At 40.1% G+C, this 21,708-nt stretch overlaps 3 protein-coding genes across 4 annotated transcripts; 2 read left to right on the top strand and 1 right to left on the bottom strand.

Moving 5' to 3' along the window:
- The first annotated feature begins 1,579 nt into the window (after positions 1-1,579).
- On the top strand, positions 1,580-5,712 carry LOC120065228 (translocon-associated protein subunit alpha). Its single transcript, XM_039016034.1, has 9 exons — positions 1,580-1,714; positions 2,821-2,939; positions 3,052-3,145; positions 3,298-3,425; positions 3,765-3,899; positions 4,070-4,146; positions 4,284-4,362; positions 4,493-4,586; positions 4,814-5,712. Exons 1-9 carry the CDS (start codon positions 1,645-1,647, stop codon positions 4,882-4,884), a joined length of 867 nt encoding a protein of 288 aa, XP_038871962.1. The 5' UTR covers positions 1,580-1,644; the 3' UTR covers positions 4,885-5,712.
- A 318-nt stretch (positions 5,713-6,030) lies between these two features.
- Positions 6,031-12,466, top strand: LOC120064567 (neuritin-like). Its single transcript, XM_039015156.1, has 3 exons — positions 6,031-6,664; positions 11,547-11,697; positions 12,232-12,466. The coding sequence occupies exons 1-3, from the start codon at positions 6,550-6,552 to the stop codon at positions 12,464-12,466; spliced, it is 501 nt and encodes a 166-aa protein (XP_038871084.1). The 5' UTR covers positions 6,031-6,549.
- Positions 12,467-17,596: 5,130 nt separating this feature from the next.
- Positions 17,597-19,531, bottom strand: LOC120064568 (protein SYS1 homolog). 2 transcript variants are annotated; one of them, XM_039015157.1, is made up of 4 exons: positions 19,367-19,531; positions 18,695-18,895; positions 18,535-18,602; positions 17,597-18,255 (listed from the first exon to the last, which is right to left on the bottom strand). In XM_039015157.1, the coding sequence occupies exons 2-4, from the start codon at positions 18,854-18,856 to the stop codon at positions 18,015-18,017; spliced, it is 471 nt and encodes a 156-aa protein (XP_038871085.1). In that variant the 5' UTR covers positions 18,857-18,895; positions 19,367-19,531; the 3' UTR covers positions 17,597-18,014. The 2 variants fall into 2 exon arrangements, with proteins under 2 accessions (XP_038871085.1, XP_038871086.1); XM_039015158.1 differs by lacking the exon at positions 19,367-19,531 and adding an exon at positions 19,193-19,348.
- Between the last annotated feature and the right edge of the window lie 2,177 nt (positions 19,532-21,708).

A 21,708-nucleotide genomic window follows, 5' to 3' on the forward strand; every position in this document is an offset into this window, starting at 1 on the left:
AATGTATTTCCTTTATCTGTAACAACAAAAGAGTGTTCTCTGTCAGTATTTTCTTTTAAATCAGAGGTTGTGTTAACCATTGACTTCAGTCTTACCTGTACAATGTGTTGCGATACAGCAAAGAATATTCCAGCACACTGAAAAGACCAACATTGTGCTGACAACTGACAGTAGGATCCACAGCTCAAAAGACCCGCAGAAAATACCAAAAACTATGGGGAGTACAACAACAAGAAAGAGAACAGGTGTATAACCGTTAGTATATGTTGTTTTCTTTGCATTGGGCTGACAAGACTTTATGGCAAGTCTGACAAAGACTTTCGGGTCTAAATTTTGCACAATAAAACGGCAGGTGCATGGAATAGTGTGTGGGTATTCATCTTTCTTTCAAGATTTGATGGCTTGTCATGTGTAATATGTCTATAGCTCCAGAAGACACTGAATTGAATAAATAGTTCAAAGTAAACTAAATGAACCAACACACTGTTGTATATCCTCCCACATGTCTTTTGGGAGCCTACAACAGTGTGTGGGTTCATTTGGATTACACTGTGTAATACATTTTCAAAAATGTAACGTTGACACCTTTGAGCCTGAAGAGTTTTGAGTTTCATTTTTTTTATGGCATGTAAATTTGACCTTTTTGACCTCTTGATGAGAATAAAATATTGTCTAACTTCAAACAAGCTTTTAAAAAGGACACCACAATATCCACTGTTCCTAGGCCGTCATTGAAAATAAGAATTTGTTCTTAACTGTCTTGCCTAGTTAAATAAAGGTAAAAAAATAAAATATTGTGAGTTAAAATAGATCAGACTTACCTGTTGTTTGAGTGCTGCTGTTACAGCTATCTGCCATGATTGCGAGTTTATAAACCTGATAAATTCAGACTTGCTTGACAAAAATAAAAAATAAAAAAATGTAATCCCTCCCTGCGACTCTCTAAAATATTGATCCAAGATGTAATTGTATTGAAGCGTAATTCTGTACAAAACTATTATATTTGTATTTTAAGGTGTTGGTTTTAGTGATGCAGGTTCATCTAGGGTTCTTTCTGGGAGTTTGCTGCAGGATGTTAGCTTGTCATTTCTTTTGTGCATCAGCAGGGCAATCTGCAGAAAACCACAATCCTTCCTATGAAAACAACTCATGCTGAGCCACATTTTGCTAATGCGCAAAAGAGAGAGAATATTTTGTGTGAGTTTTATACCAAGGGATGCAGCAGCGCTTTATTTTTGACTGAAAGATTAGGACACATTTTTGGTTTTGTACGTTTTGGGACATGTACTAATGTGTTTGCTAGTGTGCTAAAAAAAAGAAAAATATAGTGTCTGCAAAGATATTTAAAAAATATTAAAAATATAATATTTAGACAGCGTAGGCCTAAAATGATCTACAATGGTTAACTATACTGAGAACCCCCCCCCCCAACATAAGTTAATTTAATTGTCGATTATGGATGGAAGAATGACATGTGCTTTTGTTGTTGTTGATTCAATCAATTTCTCCTAAACAGTTTGACAATACCTATACGTGCTTAGTATGGGCGTGACTTAAAACTCTTATCCCACGTCTTCTCTAACTTTTCTTCCTTTTCCTGAGTGCTGATGTGTATGTAGCAAGCTACGAACTTGACGCAGCAAAATGTTCAATTTCGGATCAAAAATACTTTTACTTTTACTCGTGGCTTTCTCATGTGGCCTGATATCCTTCGGTAAGTCATTTTATCCTTCTGAATTTGTATTCGTCACTCCAGCGGTGCAGAGTTCATTGCAATAATGAAACGTTAACAAAGTTAACATTGACGTGGCATAACGCAGTTTTTCATTCAGTGATATTTAACGTTTGAAGACTGCATTGTCTTAAAGCTTCGTGCTCAATATCCATATTTGATTAATTAAGTAAACAAATGCATTTAACATAAAATTATAGCAGGAACATAAAACTTTGGGAAGCTTTCTCAATATATGCTTGTTGAGACATCGCATGCTTATGCAAATGAAACATTTCCATAGATGTAGTTTTATGGTGAAAGACAATAAGAACCTTAAATAGAGAAACAAAAATGACAAATTTTTCAAGACAAAATGTGTCTGGTAGGCAATATTGTTTCTATACACAACTAGTATTCTGCACTAGAGCGCAAAAAAAAATGATATTCACAAAGTTTAGCATATCTTTGCAGGGGGGCTCTTATTTTGAAAAATACAAGTAAAAGATCTGCGATTGTGCTGCCAGCATAATATACTGCTGCTAGGAGAACGGTAATCTCTACTCTGAGTTCCCCTTTTTCTATGGTGACGTGTCCCAGGATCATCGTTGCGTTAGTACTGTGTTGATGCATTGTAACACCCGTGTGAGGCGCTGACTTTTACGTTGTACCTTGCCTGTTACATAGTGTTCAAATTGTTACAATAGGGCAGGCCTACTACTAAATGATTGGCTTTGCAATTTGTTATACAAAGTTTATACAGCATTTTCGATTAATTAGGCCTACCAATCATGAAGCATACCAGGACCTAGTTTTAGCCTTTAGGCTAAACATTCTTTGTGAACGAGCACAATGAACTAATCTCTTTTCATGATCACTTGTATCTATTTAGTAGTGTCACTAGTTTACATTTATTTGATCCATTGTATCCTATGTGTATTTTTTGTGAAGATGGACAAACTAGGGGTAACGTCAGGTTAAGAGGCCTGGCCTTTTTAACAGGTGGCGAGTTGAAGTCACAATTATCATCAGATATTATAGCAATTTATCCAATGTGTATGTGTTTAAATGCACACATTGCTAATGGCTTCTTCTCTCTGTTTGGACAGGCCAAGTATCTGCAGACTCTGAGTCTGCGGAGGACATTTCCCCAGATTCAACAGTCGATGAGGAGGAGGAGGAGGAAGAGGATGAGGTGCTGGTGGAAGAAGATCAGGTCCCAGGCTCAGTATGTGACGTTGTTCGAACTGGGATGAAAGCGGCTTCTATTGTCCCTGCCAAATGAACCAGACAGTTGTTTGACATATTGCTATTTGATTTGATATTTTGAAATCTCTCAGGAAACAGAAGATGACATAGATGAAGATGCTGCAGTTGGAGATGTAACCTCTCACCCTGATGCTGACACCACCATTGTCTTTGTGACTGGGGAAGGTTGGCCTTCTCTTCCTTGATGAAGACTTTCATATCATTTTACACTCAGTCATTCATTGTAAATTTAAAGGCTAATATGCAAGACAGTGTTGAATGTAATTATTCATTCACATCAATGGTTTAATTTGTATATCTTTGTGCCCTCTATCCAGAGTTCCCAGCCAATGAGATTGTGAAGTTCCTGGTGGGTTTCACCAACAAGGGAAGCCAGGATTTCACTGTCCATTCCCTGGAGGCCTCCTTCCGTTACCCTCAGGACTTCCAGTTCTACATACAGAACGTGAGTCTGGGCTCTCGGATGCATGACGCCTGCATGCCTCATCTGAGGAATAGAAAGTCCCCATGAAAACACACATGATTCTGTAACACTTCATACATTATAATGGGGTTTGTAATCTGTTTACTTCCAATTTATTAACTAACAATTACTATAATATTAACTTATTATAAAGCCTTTACAAACCCGATAACATATGTATTACCTATTATAGATGACAGTTAGTTCAAAAACAGTGTGTTGTATTTACCAAATATACATGGAATGCCCTGTAAAATGTAGTATTGGGAACTTTCTGCCATTGTTGATCAGAAAAGTAGACAAGATGTTTTTGGTATCTAGTTCACAGCCTTGCCCCTGAGCACTGTGGTCCAGCCCCAGAAGCAGGCCTCCTTTGAGTACTCCTTCATCCCTGCTCAGCCTATGGCTGGTCGTCCCTTCGGCCTGGTTATCCTACTCAACTACCAGGACAGTGAGGTGAGACTAGATTTATTGATTGTTTTTATTATTGGAATGTTTTGCATCTTCAGTATGCCCAGCTCATATGGGTTGTTGACCAGGTGTTCAGGCATCACCCTGACCAGGTTCAGAAGTTCCTTGGAATGTATGTCCTGAGGCGCTGATCTTGTGTTTTGACTGTTCCGCAGGGCAACGGTTTCCAGACGGCCATTTACAACCAGACCGTCACTATCGTTGAGCTGGAGGAAGGACTGGATGGAGAGACGTAAGCATTTCTTTGCATAAATCAATTCTATTTTTATGCCAGTAATTGGTTATTTTAATTTATGTTTTAGGTACATTTGTTAAAATATTTTAACTCATTTTTATAGTATAACATGTTTTCCTTTGTTTCTACTCCAGAATATTCATGTATATCTTCCTGACTGGATTGGTTGTCTTGGCGGTCTTTGGCATGTACCAGGTGCTGGAGTCTAGGACGGTACGAGTTTCATGAATCTAAATTGTCATAGTCTAAAATATCTCCACCTCTTTACATATGGTGTTGAATGTTACATTAAAAATGAGCACCAGGGTGAATGAAGTGATGACCTTTCATCTATGTTGTGCAGAGGAAGAGGTTCCCTGTGAAGGTGGAGACGGGCACTGGTGGGATGAACGGTGTGGACATAAGCTGGATTCCCCAAGAGACCCTCAACATCATGAGTAAGTTGAGCTTTGTCATGAGCTTTAATACTCTGTCATAGCTTTGTGCAGGAAGACAAATTCAAACTCTGCTTATAACAACCACTTTTTTGGAAGTGTACTTGAAAAGGCATCCTCTGTTTTAATCTTGTCTGTACAAAGATGAATATCAACTCAAATGGCTGTATTGACCATCTCTCTTTCTCTCACACTCTCTCTTACTCTCTTTGTCTCGCTCTCTCTTACAGGCAAGGCATCGGCATCCCCTAAAGCCTCCCCAAGGAAACGCACCAAGAGAGCGGTGGGAGTAGATCAGTAAACCATTCCATGATGCGGCCGTCTTCATATCAATGTCCACCAGGCCCATGTTCAAGGCCCATGACATCACAACCGTCAACACCATCAACCTCTGCTCAACCTCTGGGTGGACCTAGTTAGTTATCCAAGAGCTTTTCGCCGCTGATACATAGGCATACGCCAAATGTCTCAATGTCAAGGGTTCTTGGACTGAAGAGACTGGTGTCACGAATGTGTCCCATTTAGACACCACTCTAGTTGAACATGGTCATAATTGTGCAAATTTGGCCCACATTTTGTTTAATTAAAGGAACTTGTTTTTTATCAATGTGTGGTTGAAACACTAAAGGACTGAGTCATTTAATCACCATGCCAGCTCCATGGAAGACATGGGGAAGACTTGGGGAGTTTTAGACCTGCCAAAGAAAGCTATAATGCTACACCAAGTATTTCAATCAAAATCTTTTTTTACTTTTACAAATGTATTTAAATACTTAAATTCCTGAAGTATTATGATATTGAGCTTTTAGTTCTATTTCATTCAGTGCCTTAGTGGCTGACTCCCTGTCTGCACGGCCAGGAATTGAGATAGTGACCAAAAGGGTCTCCCAAGTTCCTCCAAGGGAAAGTTTTCCTTAATGTGGACCAGGTTTTTCAGTGTCATACTTTGGAATATCATAAAGATGCTTTGAAAGGCTCAGTGAAGAGAATTTCAAAAGAAAAGGCCATCAGCTACCAGGTTACATTGTTAAATGTGAATGATACAAATGCATTTGAAAAGGTACTTGCTTTCAGAGTCAGGTTTCATTTTTCCCAAACCATACTACAATAAATGTAACTGGTTGAATTATGAATTATAATTTTTTTCACACATACTACGCTGACACTCCAACACACACAAACGACATATGCTCACACACACAAAACACACATGCATATTGACGCCACACACTCTTTCACACTCTTCACACACTGCAGCTACTCTGTTTATTATCTATACTGATTGCCTAGTCACTTTTACCTACATGTACATGTTACCTCAGTCACCTCAACTACCTCGTACCCCAGCACATTGACTCAGTACCAGTACTCCTTGTACTGTATATAGCCTTGTTATTGTTATTTTATTGTGTTTCTATTTCCTTTTTATTTTATATAATTGTCTTTTTAAATCTGCATTGTTGGGAAAGGGCTCTTAAGTAAGCATTTCATGGTAAAGTCTACACCTGTTGTATTTGGAGCATGTGACAAATACATTTGTTTTGATTTCATGCCTCAATTTATGAAGCTCTGAAATAAGCACTTTATTTGGACTTTTGATTTTGCTCAATATTATTCTCAGAGAAATCAAAGATGACTGATGTTAGATTGACAAGGGATCCGACTGAGAGGAGAGTGTCCATATGTACCAATGGGCTATTTGTCCGTCAGCAAATGAGAGACATGGGATGGCACTAAACGTATCTCTGGCGAAGAGCGTTGATGAAGTGAGAGAAGCGCTCTGAGACGAAGCACGCACGCGAGGGGCAGGTTAAGTAACGTCACAGTTGTTATCATGTTTTGGATCGAGAATAAACTGCAACTGATACTGCAAATGTCAATCGCCTCCTGGTAACCAGATAGGACGTCATAAGTAATTTATCTTGATCGATTCATCTTACTTCGCTTTGATTTTTTCCCTCAATTTATGAGCGACTTTGTCGGATCCCACAGATGGCGAGAGGCACCCTCCGCTGGGTTTGATATGGGAATGGGATTTACGTCAGCGAAGATTCTAATATTTTGTGCATGTATTACATTAGGTAAGACGGGTTCAATTATCGTTCTAGATACATATTTATTTGTAGAATAATAATTTGTCATATTACACGAATTTATTTTTCGACACCACTGTATTGGCTCTGTTTTTATAATATATTGGATGAAACGTAATATTTTATTAATTAAGGGTGTAGGCTAAATGTAGATGTTGCATGCAGGGTGAGAATAGAGTTGTAGCCTACTATTTGACAGTGCCAAGCCTTTTTCATATTTTAAGTGCTTATCAATAACTCATTGTCACTCAGGTGTGTGCAGTTAGATTTTGGAGTGCTTGAATGATATTTGACCAGAAATAGACTTGCAGTGTTGTGCTGGTTTGGGGTCACAAAGTACTGAGTATGGCTGGAGGGTGGTCCGGAGGGGGACTAGGCCCCATCCTGAAGTTGGAGAATTGTGCATTTTTCAAACACCTGAAACATTTTTTCCCCTGCAATCAAGAGCCATAATCATTATGCTTAATTCTATGTAAAAAAATAATAATATGTACATTTCTCTGCATATTTAAGTTTACCTCTTGAGCTGTATCCTCCTGACTGGTGGTTCTTTTTTTAAAGAAACAAAATATGCTTCTCTGGTAAAATGATTGAAAGGAATGTGAGTTTTATTCAGTAATTGCTTGCTTTTCTGAAGTCTACCAACCTTGCCAGCAGGTATGGCAGCTATTTAATTGTGTCCTTATTTTACCAGGTAAGTTTTATAATCTACAGGAACAACCCGCAGAATAGTTACAGGGGAGCAGAATGATCCAATTGGAAGCTGGGGATGATTAGTTGGCCATGATGGTATGAGGGCCAGATTGGGAATTTAGCCAGGACACCAGGGTTAACATTTAGCCAGGACACCAGGGTTAACACCCCTACTCTTACAATAAGTGCCATTGGATCTTTTAGTGACCACAGAGATTCAGGACACCTGTTTAATGTCCCATCCAGAAGACAGCACCCTACACAGGGCAATGTCCCCAATCACTGCCCTGGGGCATTGGGATCTTTTTTTAGATCAGAGGAAATAGTGCCCTCTACTGGCCCTCTAACACCACTTCCAGCAGCATCTGGTCTCCCATCCAAGACCAATCCTGCTTAGCTTTAGTGGCAAGCCAGCAGTGGGTTGCAGGGTGGTATGCTGCTTGATTGATAGCATGAAATGGCTTCTTGGTAGCTAGTTATGAGGTTGGGAGATTGATAACCTATCTAGGCTAGCTAAAGCCAACGTCATAAAATTGCTAGGTGGCCAGTAGTATTACAGCTAATATATATTTTGAAATATCATTATTATTATACAGTGCCTTGCAAAAGTATTCATCCCCCTTGGCGTTATTCCTATTTTGTTGGATTACAACCTGTAATTTAAATAGATTTTTATGTTGATTTCATTTAATGGACATACACAAAATAGTCAAAATTGGTTAAGTGAAATTTTAAAAAATTACTTGTTTCAAAAAAATTCAAAAAAATGTAAAAGTGGTGTGTGCATATGTATTCACCCCCTTTGCTATGAAGCCCCTAAATAAGATCTGGTGCAACCAATTACCTTCAGAAGTCACATAATTAGTTAAATAAAGTTAACCTGTGTGCAATCTAAGTGTCACATGATCTGTCACATGATCTCATTATATATACACCTGTTCTGAAAGGCCCCAGAGTCTGCAACACCACTAAGCAAGCCGCACCACCAAGCAAGCGTCACCATGAAGACCAAGGAGCTCTCCAAAGTTGTGGAGAAGTACAGATCAGGGTTGGATTATAAAAAAACATCTGAAACTTTGAACATCCCACGGAGCACCGTTAAATCCATTATTAAAAAATGGAAAGAAAATGGCACCACAACAAACCTGCCAAAGAGAGGACAGCCCACCAAAACTGACGGACCAGGCAATGGGTGTGCCACAGGTGCCACAGGGGGGTGCCACAGGGTTCAATCCTATGGGGGTGCCACAGGGTTCAATCCTCGGGCCGACTCTCTTCTCTGTATACATCAATGATGTTGCTCTTGCTGCTGGTGATTCTCTGATACACCTCTACGCAGACGACACCATTCTGTATACTTCTGGCCCCTCTTTGGACACTGTGTCAACTAAACTCCAGACGAGCTTCAATGCCATACAACTCTCCTTCCGTGGCCTCCAACTGCTCTTAAATGCAAGTAAAACTAAATGCATGCTATTCAACCGATCACTGCCCGCACCTGCTCGCCCGTCCAGCATCACTACTCTGGACGGCTCTGACTTAGAATACGTGGACAACTACAAATACCTTGGTGTCTGGTTAGACTGTAAACTCTCCTTCCAGACTCACATTAAGCATCTCCAATCCAAAGTTAAATCTAGAATCGGCTTCCTATATCGCAACAAAGCATCCTTCACTCATGCTGGCAAACATACCCTCGTAAAATTGACCATCCTACCGATCCTTGACTTCGGTGATGTCATCTATAAAATAGCCTCCAACACTCTACTCAACAAACTGGATGCAGTCTATCACAGTGCCATCCGTTTTGTCACCAAAGCCCCATACACTACCCGCCATTGCGAACTGTACGCTCTCGTTGGTTGGCCCTCGCTTCATACTCGTCGCCAAACCCACTGGCTACAGGTTATCTACAAGTCTCTGCTAGGTAAAGCCCCGCCTTATCTCAGCTCACTAGTCACCATAGCAGCACCCACTCGTAGCACGCGCTCCAGTAGGTATATCTCTCTGGCCACCCCCAAAGCCAATTCCTCCTTTGGTCATCTTTCCTTCCAGTTCTCTGCTGCCAATGACTGGAACGAACTGCAAAAATCTCTGAAGCTGGAAACACTTATCTCCCTCACTAGCTTTAAGCACCAGCTGTCAGAGCAGCTCACAGATTACTGCACCTGTACATAGCCCATCTATAATTTAGCCCAAACAACTACCGCTTCCCCTACTGTATTTATTTATTTATTTATTTAGCTTCTTTGCACCCCATTATTTCTATTTCTACTTTGCACATTCTTCCACTGCAAATCTACCATTCCAGTGTTTTACTTGCTATGTTGTATTTACATCGCCACCATGGCCTTTTTTTGCCTTTACCTCCCTTATCTCACCTCATTTGCTCACACTGTATATAGACTTATTTGTCTACTGTATTATGACTGTATGTTTTGTTTATTCCATGTGTAACTCTGTGTAACTCTGTGTTGTTGTATGTGTCAAATTGCTATGCTTTATCTTGGCCAGGTCGCAGTTGCAAATGAGAACTTGTTCTCAACTAGCCTACCTGGTTAAATAAAGTTTAATAAAAAAATATATTAAAAAATGAGGGCATTAATAGAGAGAGGCAGAGAGGACAACAAAGAGACCAAAGATAAAGCAACACTAGAGTGGTTTAAGGGGAAACATTTAAATGTCTTGGAATGGCCTAGTCAAAGCCCAGACCTCAATCCAATTGAGAATCTGTGGTATGACTTAAAGATTGCTGTACACCAGCGGAACCCATCCTACTTGAAGGAGCTGGAGCAGTTTTGCCTTGAAGAATGGGCAAAAATCCCAGTGGCTAGAAGTGCCAAGCTTATAAAGACATACCCCAAGAGACTTGCAGCTGTAATTGCTGCAAAAAGTGTCTCTACAAAGTATTGACTTTTGGGGGGGGTGAATAATTATGCACGCTCAAGTTTTCAGTTGTTTTGTCTTATTTCTTGTTTGATTCACAATTTAAAAAAAATGTCATCTTCAAAGTGGTAGGCATGTTGTGTAAATCACATGATACAAACCCCCCAAAAATCTATTTTATTTCCAGGTTGTAAAGCAACAAAATAGGAAAAATGCCAAGGGGGTGAATACTTTTGCAAGCCACTGTATTTGGGGAGGGGGCATTGGATTTAATGTGCAGTGGGACACTGCAAATGATCCAGGCAAGCAACCAAATCTGGGGGCAGTTGCTCTATTCTCAGAATCCCAATATAACCCATGCCTTGATATACTTCAATGTTTTCTATGCCTTAAAATCAATCATTCAAGCTTATATAACAGACAGTGGCTATTACAGTGGCTTTGGACACCTTATCCCTGACACCTGACCCCTGAGCCTAAGTGATCAATACGGGGGTGGGAGGGAGGAGGTAGATGGGAGAGAATTGTGACATGAACCATTCTCACAGGTAGCCTATGCTGATTATATCTATTGGCAACGGACATATCTGCTGATGGCATCATCCACCCTTTGAAGCATCTCTAAATCACAGGAGGACAAATATCTCCAAAGCAATCTCGTCATTAAAACTACATTGAGAGGCCATTTTGAAAGACTGGAAGAAAAACGTTAGCCAAACTTCCTGGGAGGGATGCTGAGAGCTGTTATGTCTCTGTTTCCTCCATTTTAACTCCAAGAACAACAAAGGAGGGTGACCTACTTTTGGCATCCTCCCATTTGTTTCAGAAGACACTCTTCGCTTCAAACAGGGAGATGGATAAAGATCTGGATCAGTGGAGGCTGGTGGGAGGAGCTATAGGAGTACGGGCTCATTGTCATGGCTGGAATGGAATTAATTGAACGGTATCAAAAACATCAAACATATGGAAACCACATGTTTGACTACATTCCATTCACTGCATTCCTGCCATTACAATGAGCCCGTCATCCTACAGCTTCTCTCACCAGCGTCCACTGATCTAGATAAAGATGATACTAGAGCCTATTGTTATTCTATCATGACATAAAACAATTATATTTGGCCTCTGTAAGAGCAATGGCTGAATTGTACAATAAAACCTATGGTAAAAATGAACAAGCAGGATATGTACCATATGGATACAATATTATTTTTTTCACAACAGGCAATATAATGGCCTTTCTTTCCTTAATGCATTTGGATGTATTTTTCTCTCTGTGTGTGTTTTGCAGTGTCCCTGGCTGTGGCAAGAGACTCAGCGGCGGATGTGAAGTGTGAGAATATTTACAGGGACTTCTCTGACTGTGTTCTGGAGCTGGGGGAGAGCATGGATAACTACCAGGAGAATGTGACCAGCGAGATGGGAGTGGAAGCTGTGTGTAGGTGAGAGGGGTGTGTGTGTCTGTGTGCATGTGTGTGTGTGCAACGTACAGCATCCTCTACATAGCTGCATCTGTGTTTGCAATGCACCGGGATCTCATGGGACCTGATTACTCTTACGACTGGGGTGAAACAAGTTCCCTTTGCAGCATCAGATCTAATTTCTGTGGCTACAAAATAAAGCTGGGTTGATCTTGCAAAACGCTAGAATAAAAACTGTTACAGTTTCACTGGACAGTAGTATAAAAAACATTAATAAACCAAAAATACTCCTGTAAAACACACCTTTGGCCATGTGTGTTACAGGTGAGCTTTGAAGCCTGGCATGTGAGGCGATTAAAGTGCCAGATAAATCAAATCAATGACATTCTTCAATCCAATAGATTGAAAACCAATGGCATGTTTTCATGTCAAATATGAAACAGGTAGTGGATTTGTGGAAGACCCTCTTGTAAAGCACTTTGAGACAACTACTGATGTAAAAAGGGCTTTATAAAATATATTTGACTGATTCATTGATTGATCTTTCATCCCTAGCCACTGGGAGGCGTTCCACACGTGTGCCCTGACGGCACTGTCCGGGTGTCAGGAGGAGGTGGGCTCCATCTGGGAGACCCTAAGAGAAGACTCCAGGAAGATCCGCTTCCAGGGCAGCCTCTTTGACCTGTGCAGCCCTAGCTCGGCCCCAAGCCTGCGCTCGCCTCTACCCCCTCTACCCCTGCTGTTCCTGGGCTTGCTGATCCTGGGAGGGCCCATCTGGCCCTCCACATAGGTGGGGGATGCCTCTCTCCTCCTCGCTTCCGCCCCCATGCGCTCTCACATTCCCTGAGGCGGGGTGAGTAGCGAGACGATCAGTGAGTAGAGAGGGGATATGGATTGAAGATTAGGTTAGCATACATAGCCATGTCTCTATGAAGACACCATTGATATCTATAGTACTGGGTAATCAGAAGGCTATGATATCACAGAGCCATTTATGTCTATGGAGAGATGAATGGATACCTATGGCTCTGGGTTACCCACCATAGATGTCTATGGCACTAAGTAATTATAGGGTTATGTTATCAGGGCCTTAGATGTTAATGTCATCAATATCTAGGAGTCTGGATAAACATACATATCCAAGACCCAAGCAATTGTAATGAAATGACCTACTACAGTATACGCCTATGAAAAAAAGCCATTGGTCTGTTTTGTTGACAATCAAATTAATTCTTTATAAACAATGACCTTTTGACCCCTACACACCAGCCCCAAATGGTTGGAGTTGCATGGCTGCTATAATGACACCAAAAAGGTATTTTCTGTATGTTTGCTCTGTTAAACCGTTTCTTTGGTCATCCTGTTAGTCAGTAGGTGCTGTTAAAGTCAGGTAATGCTCTTAACTGAAAATATTGTAAAAAATTGTTGAGGTAGATTATGCTCTTATCTGAAAATATCATTCCTTGCTTTATTATGCACCTTACAGTAAAATGCCTAAATTATTGTTAGTAATTGTGGATGAAGGACAATAGTCTAGTTAGTTTCTCTCTTGCCAACTAGTTATTGTACCTGAAAATGATCGCTGGTTATGTGAGAATGTTCAGCGTTGTTTTATGAACCTGTGTTTTGTATGGAAGTCCAAGTGTTTGGCTGTTAATTCATTTTATATCATTGACTCCACAACTATATACAATTGTACACAGTTCACTTCCAAGCACATTCACCCTTACACAAAACGCACAGCATACTGAGTAGAAATAAAGACGAGGTAATGCCACAAATATTCACTTTATTATGGAAGCTAAAATATATAGGACTTAAGTCATAGGATTCTCCTATGGCACCACCCTGCATTGTTAGGGCTAATGCCTCAATGCATTACAATATTTGATTTTGTCAACAGTTGTAATATAACATCAAACTGAGTCAATATAAATGTAAAATGTAAGTAATTTGTAGTTTTATAGCAACATGTGGTGTTATTGTATAGCTTCTCCGTTTCTACTCTCAGACTGAATAGGCAATGAGGGGTGAATCCTGATTTAGGAATTTATGCCTTTCCTACACACTTCTCAGTATATTCAGACTTACCTTATTGAGTCGCGTAACGCGCTCTGCAGGCATGGCTACCTTGCGCACTCTGAATAAATGTAAAACCCTCCCACTTGCTGGCCACCATATTTTCTAGATGAGTTTTCATTCAATGGTGTTTTCAGTACATGCATCTTAAGCCATCCCTTTAAATACAGTGTAACTTATTTTTTTTAATTTCACCTTTATTTAACCAGATAGGCCAGTTGAGAACAAGTTCTCATTTACAACTGCAACCTGGCCAAGATAAAGCAAAGCAGTGCGACAAAATAAAAAATACAGTGGTTTGTGTCAAACTGAAAGCTGTCATATTCAAGTTCAATCCATAAAATATTGGAAGGTGGAAAAAAAGAGTACAATAGAGGTTGAACAATAATCCTATAAATCTACTCTAATTCCCACTAATCATGGAATTGTATGACAACAGTCCAGTCGTGTGTTCTTAGTTCCATAATGATTCAAATAGGCTACATGTCCCAACTTATTGCACAGCGTTAGCCGAATATGATCCACTAATGCTAGCAACCCTCAGGAACAATTTACAAGGACATGACAGAGGAAAGAAAGGTAAACGGAATGGAATGAAATGATGCAAAAATAAATGTATGTGGGTATTACTGACGGTGGCTCGCGATAGTGGCTAATATTTAACGTGATACAAATTGTAAAATAAAACGGAGAAAAGCCTGGGCATATAATAAAAACATTCTAAAGAGCATACATCAACTTGGCAGGTTCAGCCCTACAGAAGCCTATAAACTATGGTCTCCAAATTTCATCAATGCAAATTTTGAGGGCACACAATTACAATTCTGAATAATGACACAGCAATTTTTGTTTTCTATTTCACTGTGTTAAAGGGGCGGCAATACATGTCATGTTGATATGATTTTCAGTTTGCTTCTATATGGCTGGTGTCACATTTGTCTCCAGGGATTATAAGAAAATATTATCTAAAACAACTGCCATGTTTATTTACAATCCCCTTCTCCAAACGGAATACTCATTTACCTAGCTTTTATTAATAGCTCTTATCAATATATAAATTACAGTGCATGGAGAATGCTGTTATTTAAATTAGAAAAAAAAAAGCAGATGCTTTTTCCACTTGGAACTGTCAGGCTAGCTTGACTTTATTCATGGTTTCCTCGCACGTTAAAATGGCGGAATTATGAGGGGAATTAAATCAAGGTCAAAATACGACGTATCCGTAGACACACCTCCACCACACCTTCATTTATTCGAGCTCCACCTCAAACGAATAGCAGGTGAATATCATGCTATTCTCAAGCTTAAATTCAAGGTCATAATATGCATAGAGAGAAAAGCGCATAAAAAGGTAATTACCTTCCATTTACGCACGCTTAACTTGGGTCGGAATCGAGGCCTTAGTACTGAGATTTTTGTGCAAATCTCTCATTGATAAGAATGCATGATTTACGCCTAAACTAAAGCTACATCCACATCCATGTATCTTAAATTAGGATTTGACCCAGAGAGAGCATGTCAAAATATTCACACTGCTTCAGCCAACATAGGACATTCTTCTTGTATTCTTTTGTACCCTCCCAACAGTACCTATAGTATGAATGGATCTCTCTCTGCATGGTTGTGTCTAGATATTCAGTTGAAAATACATTCCCAAGAGACATCCTATCCTCTATCAGCATGTTTGTACTGGTTGTCCTCCACACCTAGTCTGTGCTCCTGATTGTGGTAGCATTCTGTCACCCAATCTGTGTGCCTGGTGGCAAGAGTCCACATTTGTTTTTGAGCAATGAGCAATATGTATGGGAAACACTTGAGGGACCAACTACTTTCCTTTTCTGTGAGATCGGCAGCTAACGAAACTATGAAAAATATCACATTATTAAAGGGAGATATCATAAACACTAAGCATATCATTATGTATCACTGATTATTGAAATGATTACTGCATAGAAAAATAGGCCTACATCAGGAAACACTAATAATTCAAAATGTATGTGGTTTTTCAGCGATACAAACTACAGAGTACATTAAGTATTGTATTGCAAAGTAATGTGTTTGAAATAAAGTATCAAGTTTGGAAATATGACATATTATTCTGTTTATACCTGCATGACCACAGAGGGATCTGCTAGATCAAGATCATACTTGCTCCTACTCAGTATATGCTTTATCAGAGTTATAGAGGATAGATTTTAGCCACGAGACACTTATTGTTGATATGATGTCCCTCCCCTGCACCATGGTTTCTTTTTTAGTCGTCCTCGTGGCAAGGTGCTAATAATCAGGACTGGATCCAGTATGGAACAGCCCAGCTGGCAGTCAGCCGCTTGTTAGTGGGCTACCATCTGTTCTCCCCAACCTGGCCATAGAGAATGCAGAGAGGGAGTGGGGGAGAGGCAGAGGGTGCAGCAGGGCTCAGGGCCCCCAGGACTCCCCCATGGGAGGCTAACATCCATGTGTGGTGGTGGTGTAAGCCTCTCATTATGTTGCCTCCCCCGTCGTTGACATTTCTACAGTCCAGTTTATCACCCACAATATCCCACATTACAATGCACACGATCCCTTTGTCTGTGCCAATGATAATGCACTTAATAAGAAAGTAGGTCTGTATTGCATGTTGCAGTAAGTAACTTCTTCCTGCACTGTCTAGTAATGCTCTGGTGGATAGAAATCTGATGACAAGTAATGAATGACTGAATATTCAGATCTATCTATTCAGATCTAAGACAAATAATCTTAACGTGGATCCAGTGATGCAATAAGTGGAAACTACAGCATTGCACTTCCTTACAGAGAAACCTTACAAAGTCCAAGAAAATTAGCTGAACCATGACTTTCCTGAGTGCTTATCATCTAGTCTAATCGAATAGATTATTCCCACACCAAGAGCTAATTTTCAACAAATGCATCTACAATACTGCAGGCAATTATGATTTCATTAAACCGCAAGTCCTGAAAAAACAGGACTTGTGGTTTAAAATCTGAGAAAAACCATCCCAGATAATCTCAGAGTATATGTTAAGATCACATATGAGTCAAATATGTGATGTGAAGAGAAGCACTCTTTGTGGTGACTATAAACCAACAAAAAAATATTTGGTCTTAAGACACCAAATGGTCCCACTTATTATCAAGAGTTCAATACCTTGGTTATATAAAACCACGGCAGCAATGCCAGAGGAAAACAGGTGAGGTGTAGAAAGCTCTCACTGCATACTCCAGATTTTCACCGCAATTCAAGTAAAACCTCTGTGATCTCACACAAAGTTCAAAATGATATAAAAATGTGTAAGGTCCAGACAGGCTGAAAATCATTTTTACAAATAATAGGATATGAGAAGGAAAGAGAAAGTGCATTGAAAATCAGCAGAGAACCAGGAGCACTAAGCATGCTTACTAAAATAGGTTTATGTATAACTTGACCATAGATGGCAGTCACTGCACCATTGAGCACACAGTCAGGCACACACACAGTGACAGCATCTTGTCAGAACACAGCTGGTGGCTGACAGACCATCCCCAGAGGAGCCATCTGCTCTCCACAGCATCACATCTTGTACACACACACAACACTATGATCATGCTAAGCGATGATTATCAGATACTTGCTGCTCCTATAGCGTTGTCATGTAAACTTCATAATGTTGACGTATGGATGAGCATTGCTGATTCCTTTCACCCCTCAAGCTCACAAACTATAATGAGGAATAAAATAGAATTCCATATGTGGTGATCTGTTGTTTACATGTATGACTAGTTTGTTATCGTTTTTATTTCTCTCAACTGGAAAGGACATAACCGAAAGCATGTGCATGACAATCATTTTGCCACAATCATGTGATATCATCATTATTTAATCAAATCATGAAACCATTAAGATCTTTGTAAGACAAACTAAACTCTGCTTTGAACTGTCTCAAAGCAAGTGATATCTTAGTGGGTCGAGTAAAAAGTTAGCATTCACTGTTAGACAGGTAGTACGTGTTTACAAATAAATACAGCAACCAGCCCCATTTCAGTTAATTTCCAAGTCCTTGAATCTATTGAGAGGTGTGCAATGTTCCAATCTATTGAGAGGTGTGCAATCTCTGTCTCTAGATCCAACTACTGCGTTATTGCAGCTCACATCCCAGTCCCACCAAGTCTTTGGGCACAAATGTCATAGCCTACATCATACTGGGCAGAATACTGTCAGTGAACAGTTCACAGGGAGTGAGCCAGAGTCACAGAGTGGGGTCAGGTCAGGTGGTCAGCAGTCAAAGGTTAGACTTAGGTCCACTGTTGACTGGGATGGCCCTGAGCTCAGTCCGCATGCATAGGTACTCTCCAATCACGGCCATCAGAGCCATGCAGGCCACGTTGACCAGCCACCAGGACAGGGCCGCCGGGAGGTGGGCATTGTAGATCCAACAGCCTATCATGTGGAAGAAGTGCACGGTGATAGTGAAGTCCAGACACTGCTTCCCTCGGCGGATAAAGAACAACAAGCCCAGGGCACTGACGAAACAGCGAGACAGATGCACGATGAAGGACAACATGCCACAAAACAGGTTGGTCATTCAACTGAAGTGTGTGTGTAAATGTTATGATAGTTTTTGATTCATAGCTCGTAGTTAGGCTAAGTTTACCAAACGTTAAGATTGTCATCTACTATAAAGCATCATGGATTATTGACCTCATAACAAACCAGCCTTTCATCAATGGTATATGACTAGACTTCTTCATACCAAAGTGTTGAGGGAACATGCAGCACTCGAAGTCAGCCCATTAACTTACCAGGTAAGTGAGTTCAAGATGAACGCCATCATTGAGAGTCTGCCCTGCATTGTTGCAAATCCAAGAACCTGCAAGCATAGAGCCATGTTGTGAATCAGTCCACTGTCAACTCAACAGACAAAAATTAGGAAAATGTAGGAAACATTTCACAAAGACTCACCTCATAACTGAAGATCTGGTCCAGTGATCTGTTGGTTTGTACAAGACTGTCCACAACAGCCAGCCACAGACCCAGGAAGCTGTAGTAGATGCATTGCATCAACACAATCTGAGACAAAATGAGGACCGGGTCCCAGATGTAGCTGCGGAAATGACTGCCCATTCCAAAGCTTTAGGAGGGAACACAGGGACCACCGAACAGCTGAAAAGTAGGGAGTGTCAGTGAATCAAAACCTGAAATTAAATTGTAGACATTTCAAAGGTCCATTATAGTTGAGTTAGTACACGATAACCTAACGTTAGCTATAAGCTGTTCTGTTACAAGCATTATTCAAGATAGTTAGCTGGCTAGATATCTAACAACGTTGCTAGGCCTACTTGTTACAGTAGTTATCTAGCTATGTGACATAGTTAATTTAGCTAATTTAATTGAGCAAATTAGCTAACGTTACAACCAAACTCGTGTTTACATTGTCCTCTTTTGAAAAAATCTAGCTACCTGAAATATTTGATAGCTGGCCGACATTAGCTGATTGGCTAATTGGATTAGCTTGGTAGCTAGCGAACTATGTCAACAACTGCTTGGTGACATAGCTACCTAGCTGGTAACGTTAGCAAGCTATTAACTTGTTAGCAGCAGTGATTGTTATTGAGTTTACAAACTGTAGCCTACTTTTGCTGATAATCAATATCGAGTCGGGGTGTTTGGTAGTGAGATATCCAAAAGTATAACACATGAAATGCCACGATAAATCTACCAGATAACGTGGAGCTGATGACGAATAACAGAAACGTGAAAACAACAACGCCACCAAATTTTGACCCGGAAGTGATTAACCTCTTTACATTCATTTCAAAATAAAAGTATGTTGAATCTGGAATGGGAAGGGATATCCGGCTTTTTGAAAAATAAATGAACATCTTTAATAAAAATGTTATTTCACTGATTTTGGGTGCCGAAATTAATACGTCTGGTGATACGATTTTGTTTTAAGGCCTTTACAAGTTGCAGTATTTTATTTCATTCTTCTGATACTTTTATTTTGACAGAAATTCCTAGAGCTCACGTTTCTTTCCTAATTTTCTCCCACTTCTTCACTGAATGGGCCCTGCAAGTTTGCCTGGCCAGGTGGACGCCCAAGAAAAAGCTGCAAGCAGTCAACACTTTGCCAACAGCCGTGCATATGAAAAATAGGCGGTAGGTATCAAATACAATGCCATATAAACGTTCTTAAACAATTACCAGTCCCTAAATGCTTTGCTCACTTCTCTCTCAGGCAGTGGTAAAGAATTTACGCTGAGACTCAGATGTTTCATTTTAAAATGTATACCATACAAAAACCATTGATGTCAAAGTTTAACAAACCATACAACTCTGTGCATAAGGACCACTTTTAACAGAAAATTGTACAAAAACCCATTTCCAGGAAGAACTGTGCAGAAAATGTTTATCAAACTTTGCATCTGCAGTTTTTCCAGTAAATGTTTTTGTTTATTTACTGTGTAAATTGTTCAAAGTAGTCACTGTGCATAGAGTTGTATGGTTTGTTAAACTTTTAAATCAATGTTTTTTGTTTGGCATACATTTTAAAGTGACAAATCAGAGTCTCAGAATAATCCCATTACAAAATTAGGTGGTAAGAATGACAGCTGTTACTAATCCTATTCATCACTGCACATATGCATTATAGGCTATTCCAGGGGTCTACAACCTTTTCTAGCATGAGCTACTTTTTTTTTTTTTTTTTTTTTTTTTTAAATGTACGTAGCGAGCGAGCTACTCATTTTTTTCTACCTTTCATAGGCACATTCTTCTCTTCTCTCCCCTGCAACCCTTCTCTGGGTCCTTAGTGTACAAGATAAACTAGAGCACTATGTTTTCTGTCAATATACCTGGTAAAATAATGGTTAATAAACTCTAAAGAGGGGCCTATAAAATGTATTTTTTTTCTCCCAAATTCTTCAGTTTGATATTATCCCAAACTATGTTTTATCAGTAAAAAAAAATCCTGGTTTTAGATTTAGTTTGTTTTTCACTGTCAATATTACATTTGTTCATAGATAAACAACGAAATTGGATGTTCTGGGTCCTTGTCAATGCTTAAATCACATCAGGAGACTATTTTTTAGGTCTGGAAGAAAACGAACACATTTGGATTTGTTAGTGTAATTCCCCTTTAATGTGCCGGTCTCTGTACTGCTGCTGCTGCTCATTTCATGGCAAAGTTAGCAAATAAACAAATAATAGATACACATGATATACTTACTCAATATATACTTCTGCTTGGTAAGCCTACTTTGCAGTTAACATTTTAATTGAGAAAGTTTTGGGGGGGAAATGTCTGTCAACCCACAAGACAGTTATCACGTCAACTGGCTACACAGGGAGTGATAGACAAACTCGCGCAACACACAGACAGGGTCAATATTGTTGGAAATGAATTGGTAGACAGTCACAGACAGTTTGAACCTCTCATAAGGCAAAGAACTGTACCCAGCTAGCAATGAGGAATCGGTCCAGACGCGGCCCTCCGGAACTGATTGAATCGGGTGTCGGACTCGGCCCGGAATCAAAATGAATGACTGCCCAGAATCTGCCCAAGCACATCGGGCCGTTTCCGTCTACCGGATTTTAGCCGACTTTGCTGGCATCTTACCAGAATCCCCTACAGAAGCGTCCCGATGCACATTTAAATTAATTAATACAAAATTACCCGATTTAGTCATTTTAAATATTACTATTATACATTTTATACATACACATTATACCCATCAACAATTGTTTTTTGTGTCCCCTAAATCGGACGACGCTGGGCCAATTGTGCGTCGCATGGTGACGGTGTCAGCGTGCATGCGCCTGGCCCGCCACAGCGCGATGGAGCAAGGACATTCCGGCCGACCAAACACTCCCCTAAATCTGACAAGGATGGGCCAGTTGTGGGTCGCCTCATGGGTCTCCCGGTCGCGGCCGGCACGTGTCTCGAACCAGCATCTGTAGCAACGCAGTTTGCACTG

This window comes from Salvelinus namaycush, chromosome 20, assembly GCF_016432855.1.
Source record: "Salvelinus namaycush isolate Seneca chromosome 20, SaNama_1.0, whole genome shotgun sequence".
Taxonomy (NCBI): Eukaryota; Metazoa; Chordata; class Actinopteri; order Salmoniformes; family Salmonidae; genus Salvelinus; species Salvelinus namaycush.

Coding starts and splice junctions, on each gene's coding strand:
- LOC120065228 (XM_039016034.1), top strand. CDS start 1,645: ATGTTCAATTTCGGATCAAAAATACTTTTACTTTTACTCGTGGCTTTC. Junction 3,146..3,297: donor TGTCTTTGTGACTGGGGAAG/GTTGGCCTTCTC, acceptor CCCTCTATCCAG/AGTTCCCAGCCAATGAGATT. Junction 3,900..4,069: donor TCAACTACCAGGACAGTGAG/GTGAGACTAGAT, acceptor ACTGTTCCGCAG/GGCAACGGTTTCCAGACGGC.
- LOC120064567 (XM_039015156.1), top strand. CDS start 6,550: ATGAGCGACTTTGTCGGATCCCACAGATGGCGAGAGGCACCCTCCGCT. Junction 6,665..11,546: donor TTGTGCATGTATTACATTAG/GTAAGACGGGTT, acceptor TGTGTTTTGCAG/TGTCCCTGGCTGTGGCAAGA. Junction 11,698..12,231: donor GGAGTGGAAGCTGTGTGTAG/GTGAGAGGGGTG, acceptor TTTCATCCCTAG/CCACTGGGAGGCGTTCCACA.
- LOC120064568 (XM_039015157.1), bottom strand. CDS start 18,856: ATGGGCAGTCATTTCCGCAGCTACATCTGGGACCCGGTCCTCATTTTG. Junction 18,603..18,694: donor ACCAGATCTTCAGTTATGAG/GTGAGTCTTTGT, acceptor CTATGCTTGCAG/GTTCTTGGATTTGCAACAAT. Junction 18,256..18,534: donor ATCTTGAACTCACTTACCTG/GTAAGTTAATGG, acceptor CTGTTTCGTCAG/TGCCCTGGGCTTGTTGTTCT.